This window comes from Echeneis naucrates, chromosome 21 (assembly GCF_900963305.1).
Source record: "Echeneis naucrates chromosome 21, fEcheNa1.1, whole genome shotgun sequence".
NCBI classification, from domain to species: domain Eukaryota; kingdom Metazoa; phylum Chordata; class Actinopteri; order Carangiformes; family Echeneidae; genus Echeneis; species Echeneis naucrates.
Window position 1 is genome coordinate 1,026,587 of NC_042531.1, and position 6,838 is coordinate 1,033,424.

The following is a 6,838-nucleotide window of genomic DNA, read 5'->3' on the forward strand; positions in this document are numbered from 1 at the left end:
ATGACTCGGTGAGTTAAATGAGCCACATGCCACTTTACTTTAAAAACAACAAACAAATGGGGAGGGGGTGACTTCGGCAGGAAGTTCTCGTGCGACTTGAACGCAGCATGTTCTTGTGAGGATCTCGACAAGACTCAACAAGCTAAGTGTATTTTTCATGGAGAGCTGCAGGGGTCTGCTCGGGGTGTTTTCTCCAGACTGATGAGGGTGAATAAATATTTTAGTGGTGGAGTGTGAGATCCTCTGCTGTATCATCTATGTGTAATTGTGCGTGCAGGAACCAGCTTTTCAGCAGATTTTCTCCTCCAAATCCCGGGAGAGGCTAGGATCATGTAGCACAAACTGCCTGCATACACACAAACACACACACAGACAATGCTGGCGAAGGCCCTGAAGAGCAGAACACTGAGCCTGTTTTCTCCTGAGACTTTGGACCCCATTTAGTCACAAACCGCAACGAGTCTGTTGACGCATTACAGCTTCAAAAACTTGCATTTCTTAATTGGAGGTTATTCAGCAACCACTACGGAGTCCCAATTAAGGTGGATTTATTAGGATGGTGCTAAAGTGTCCTTGTTAGAGAGGGAACATCCTGGGTCTCCAAACTGCCATCCCTGCCAACAGCCTCTGAGAAGGGACACCACAGTTCACAAAATACCACCATAGATGCTGAAAAGCAAATTCAATCTCCGACAGATCTAATTTAATATCATACTACGACAAATTGGTAAAATCTAGCGAATAAAAATTATAATGAATCAGTTTTTCCTCTGAATTATATGAACCATTTCTGCCTGAATGCCAATAACATGAACAGCAGACTGACACATCTAGAGGCATCTTTAAAGATTCGGGGTTGATTAACTAGAATTATATACAGGCCCTGGGTCTGTGGGAGTGGCATCATTAGCAGGACAAATAACACCCACCATGTGGCCTGTTTTCATTAGAGTATCGACTACCTGCTGTTAGCGAGTATTTAGGTTTACAAAAGTTGTTTTCCATTCACAGTATTGACCCATATTCACATTTATAGTTCTCCAGCTCTCAGTATTGAACTGAGCCACATCTGAAACCTGAGATCACAAAACTTAAACCTTCAGCCTTAGCAAGCACCCAAAGCAAATAAGCCAAAATATAGAACAAGACAACAAGTTGAGAAGGAAACGTTGAACTGTAAACATGATGCCCGTGCTCCCGTGAGTTTAGGCCATTCCAGTTGTAAATTATTGAACATGCCTTTTCCAGGATGCCAAGTTCAGTGCTCCTGCCTTTAAAAAGCCGACCTTTGTCTTCAATGGAAACTCAGCAGTGATTAACCCACTGACCCACAGCCCACGGGGCTGATGATGCCTTAGTCTGAGCTGGTTTCAGAGTAGAATAGCTAATTCACTGAGACCCGTCAACCACCCAGCACTCACACTCAGCTAGCAAAAGCTAAACTCACTTATGGCCATTAACAAACCGAGCCCTGGGGCCAAACATGGCCCCTGTGGTAGAGCCGCTCGTCCTGACATAGGTCAAACACCTTTTACCAATCTGTGCCAGGGCAGACTCACACACATGAATACACAAAACCTCAGCACGGCAAATACACATTTAGGTGAAGTGGCATTTTGCACCTTGGTAAAGTACAATACTCGGCTCCAACTCAGGGAAAGGAGAAGGTTGGGGGAAGGACCTGCACTCACGGACCTTCCTCACCATAATTTACCTCCATGCTGAGCTGAGAGAGACAGCAGTGGGCCGAGAGCTGCAGCTCAGCTCCCTGTGGAGTAAAGGATGATGTCACCTCCCTCCATGAGGTGAATGGGACATATGCACAGGAGATGGAGCTGGGCCTCAGGCTTATATGCCTTGTCACTTCTCGGAAAATGGACACAATGGATCCAACACACAGATGTAAGAGCTGACCCACACACACATCCTTGGGCCAAGTTATAATGACATTCAGGCTTTGCGGAGCACCCCTGGGTGTCCTGGAAGGGCAGGAGGTATGCAAATGGAGGATAATTTATTTTATTTGCAGTGGAGCAGCTAGGGCTCAGCTCTACAGCCATGTTTGGGATATTCACGACAATATACAGCGTTAAACCCAACGTTGGTCCGTTCAGCCAGTAATATTAACTCCAGTTTTTGGCTCCATTAACAGAAGAGATGGCAGCACATGGATATGCACACCATGGATCATTGCACAACCTCTCAGTGTGCCGGCTGCATTGTGATGTTACGACCATGACATCATCACTTTAACCTAAATCTGGGAGACTGTGCAGTTTTTGGTGTGATTCACTGAAATTGCAATTCTCTGCATAACAGTTTAACACCAGCAAGGATTAGGAACGCCATTTTTCTTCATTGCAGATCTTCATGCACAGTGCTGTGTCACATCCCCTGCTGTAAGAGACACACAGGCCCACATGAACAACTTTTTTTCTTCCTAAGGATGCTTGAGGAAAAAGCATGGCCTGCAGGCAGAAGACGTCTCCTAATGTGAGTGTAACTAATGGACTGCCTCCCTCCACTGTGTCCCTGACCTCTCTTAGTGCTGCACTCATCCCATCTACAATTCAACCTTTCTCCTCCTCTCATCTTCCACCCCTCCTCATTGTCGGTCCTAACCTCTCTTTGCCTTCTCCCACCCCTTGCCTCTTCCTCTTTGTTTTGGCGCCTCGGGGGATGTAGTGACACAACGGGCAGGATCAGTCTGACAGCAACAAGACAGATGTATGCAACACAACAAAACACCGTCACACACATGTGGGTGACAAGACGGGCTTTTCGGCCCAAGTCGGTGCTCTAAAAATACATGCAAAGGGAAATCGTGCAGGGGGGGGGGTCCTGTCCACTTGTCGTCAGATGATACGTCTGCACAGATCTGCACACAAACCCTAACCTAGTGTGGATTGTGTTGTCCATAAGGGCCAAGACCAAACATAAATCCAACTAAATCCTGCGATCACACTCGGAGCAGTGATCCCTACACTGCTTTCCAAGAACAGCTCCTGATGACCTAAATATGGGCCTGTATCTGTGCCACACACACACATACATACACCTATCCAAGATCAAGTGCGTGGGGGATTTTCTTTTATTTCATTTTATTCTTAATTCAGGAAAAAAATTCAAAGCAAAGGAACCTGTTCAAATTTGTCCCATTTCTTTCCTCTCCAAACTTGGTCTATCAAATGATAAAAGGCCCACATTGGTCAAAAAAAATCTTTAAAATACTCTGCTGAAGCTCTCAGACAGCAGCAGGTCGGCTGATAAAAGGCCGCTCTCTCCCTCTGCAAAGCGTAAATCACAGACAATCTGTTGAACACAATGAGCGCAGCTCTGATTCAGAAACTTAGTCCAAGAGTGAGTGTGCGCGTGCGCGTGTGCGTGTGTGTGTGTGTGTGTGGCAGACTTGGTGCTTTTGACCAGAAGCCCTGCCTGTACACTTATTTAAAACTGCTGATTTTCAGACTTTTACATGCTCACATGGAGGAAGAGGACAGATGGAGAAGGAGGACCCCTTTGAGTCTTAGCTTGTGTGCCTCTGAGTGAGAGACAAAGAAATCGCTTGTGATTATGTTGAGATTTGGAGGAGAAAAAATAGTGCTGTTTTCAGGCTTGCCTAAACATGTTCTTTGTGGTACAGGTCTTATCACCCTTTCAAACAGTCAACCATCTCTGTGACACAAGTCTCACAAACCAGTCGGCCCGCTATGACTGACTTCATCTGTCAGGGCCTGCCAAGCTCCCTGATTCACATGGAGCTGCTGTTTGAACGCTCAATGAAGTGCTTTATTCAAGACCAGCAGTTTGGATGACACAGGCTGTTATTCATGTGTCGGTCAAAGCAGAAACAGCCCCCACCACCCAGTCAGACACCTTGGCACAATATCAACACAAAGTGGACCATCTCCCGCCACATGCACTCACATTGGCCTATATCAGGTCGGAAAGTCCCAGGTGTGGTGCAGGGAAGACAGCTATTCATCAGAACAAAGGCAAGCGCAGTCACATAAAGGCTAACGACTGGAGAGGATGGGTCCTACATGGACTGATACTGCTGGCTATTAGTCATCAGAGCAGCAGCAGAAGCATCAAGGGAATATTCACCCTTTCACACGCACACTGCACTGTCACAGCACTACAACTCATTGGCAGCAACAGCTCTTAATTATGTGGATAAATGTTAATGATATACCAGGCTTTGTTGCCGCCCTGACTTCTAAAGCAGGGTTACAAAACGAGAGATTCACCTGCAGTCTGTTCATACTTCACAATTTTTCATAATAAAGTTCAATTATGTCTTCCTGCAGGGATGAGGCAGGAAGCTCTCAGTGCAAAAACACACCGCACAGCTATCCTGTTACTGTGGATGTTTTTCCAAGTGGCCTGGATGAAACCTTCACAGGCTCTAACGATGACCAGATGTGCATGACTCAACGATGGTGTGTGTGTATATATATATTATATATGTGTGTGTGTGTGCCCTGCCCTTTAATCTCTGCAGTGTGCTGCCAACTGCCACTTGGTCAAAGCAAAAGTACAGTAAGTGTGTAACTGTAACACAACTCATGGGGACCGGAGCTGCTCACCGCAGTCCGTGACACAACATCAAAATAAATACAGATTTAACGATCAAGCTCATTTCACGGTTAACTGTGTTGGTGACGGGATATTAATGAGAGCTGGCTGGGAACCGACGTTACAAAGCTGAATAAATGAAATGACAACAGAACCGTTCGGCCACTTACTTGCCAATGACTTCGCAGAGCTCGTACACATCTTCAAAGAGGATGTCGTCGTCCGCCATAGTCCGACCCCGGCTGGGGGGAGAATTATCCCCGAAAATATGCGTCCCTAAAGCGGCTGTAAGCTCCCTGAAGACGGCGAGAGGCGGCGGAGGCCGGAGGGGGGGCAGCTGACCGTTAGGCGGGGACGGCGGTCACCACACCGCCGGTGTCGTCAGCGGCAGGGCGGTCGGTGGAGAGTTCCGAAGAGCCGGTTCGCAATCCCCGCTGTCGCCTCCTTCCGTCGACCCCCGACCCGCCCCGACCACCACCACCGGCACCCCCGCTCTCCGGGGGAGAAAAACGGCTGCGTAGCGGAGAGTGAGTCGGTGAATCGGCCCCCTGTAGGGGGGGTGGGGGGTCAATAATCCAGTTTGGGGAGTCCACCGGTTCGGCCCCGCCTTTCCCGCGGCTTCCCGGTATCTTACCCCCCAGCCTCCGGCTCTCAGAAGGCGGACATAGCAGTGAGGAACTCCGCCGGTGGGTGGTCTGCCGCCGGTCACTCTGCCCGGACAGACCCGGGGACCGTCAGCCAGGCTCGGGTTACAGCACCGTTCCAGGTGGACCGGCAGATCTTCACATCCCCGGACGGACACACAGGCACACACGGTCCGGCGGTGACTGACCGGTGTCCGGCGAACACTTTGGGAAAAAGGACAAATAAATCCCCCGGGTCTCCGTCTCCTTCTCCGGGGCTCGGAGACACTTCCAGCCGTCGGTGTGCGCCTTCCTCCCCGCTCCGCCGCTCCGTCTGCCCGGACGTCTCTCTCCGCGGAGCTTCCAGAAACACAAGCTCCGCCCACTCGGAGGTTATGCATCTGCCCTGCCGTCCGCCATCTTGGCTCCGAGCCGTTACCCAGGGTTCTCAGCGGAGGCCTATGAGGCTCTGAGCCAACATGGCGGAGCGGCGGCGCCGTGAAGGCTTCTCCTGAAAGGCAGTTTCCTCGGACTTTCTGAATGGACCGGAGCAGCAGGACGACTGAGTCCAAATTAACGAGGCTTCTTTTTCATAGAGAGAGTTCTCATGACTAGTTACTCTATTTTAGTCATTTTAAGAACTGTTCTGTTCCCTTAAATAAATTTTCACCTTCTTCTATCTGCCTAAACTGTAGTTTTTGTTATCATTGGCTCAATCCCGTTCTGCCAGGTTTCTCCTGCTCTAAATGTACATTCCCTCAAAGTGACTGGAATAATTTGGTGTTGTATAAAAAATTTGATTTGGTTCAATTTGAACCCTTGCACGAATCCAAATGAATGAAAAGGTGCATACAAATAAAGGTTGGCTGGGTCCCTGATTGATGGATTTTTGTGGCGAGTCTTAAGCACGGGGCCAAAGAACAGTCAACTCATTGACAAGATGATTGACAGAAAATTAACCCGTGGTTATTGAGATGGTGGTGTGGTGAGTGGTTTAAGGAATTCTTGCAGCAGAAATGTCAGCCAAGGGGTTAAAGCTTTTCCTGTTTGAGTTCATTGCTATAAACTGAGTGACCCCATTACAGCTGAGAATTTATCCTCCTCTTGGTGGCCAAACTTTCTGCTAAACCCACTCTGGTGGTTTTAACAGGCCGATGGGATACATTATATAGTTTTAGTCATCAAACCTTTATTCCACACCCCCTGGTCATTTGACTTTCCAGTCTTCAAACCAAGCTATGGCCAACTTGCCTGAGGATATTCAGACATCACACAGCTCCCTCTGGAGACAGGAAAGGCTTTGTTCCACTCTTTCATATACAATGAGTACAGAAAGTATTCAGACCCCCTTAAATTTTTCACTGTTACGTTACAGCCATTTGCTAAAATAATGAAAGTGATTTAATTTCTCATTACTGTACACACAGCAGCCCATTTTGATACAATAGAAATATAGACATTTTGGCAAATTTAGAACCAAAACTGAAATATCACATGGCCATAAGTTGAGTGACCCTTTGCTCAGTCTTGCGTAGAAGCACCCCTTTGAGCCAATACAGCCATAAGTCTTCTTGGGAATGAGGCAATAAGTTTTCCACAGCTGGATTTCAGGGCTTCTGTCAGGCCACTCTGCCATA

The 6,838-nt window shown here is 47.9% G+C and overlaps 1 protein-coding gene across 1 annotated transcript in view; it reads right to left on the bottom strand.

The window, feature by feature from the left end:
- LOC115062079 (uncharacterized) overlaps window positions 1-5,602 on the bottom strand; it is a 28,270-nt gene extending 22,668 nt beyond the window's left edge. Inside the window, exon 1 of the mRNA XM_029530698.1 lies at window positions 4,749-5,602. Within this exon, the coding sequence (XP_029386558.1) occupies window positions 4,940-5,602 (663 nt within the window). The 3' untranslated portion in view covers window positions 4,749-4,939. The remainder of the gene's footprint in view (window positions 1-4,748) is intronic.
- Between the last annotated feature and the right edge of the window lie 1,236 nt (window positions 5,603-6,838).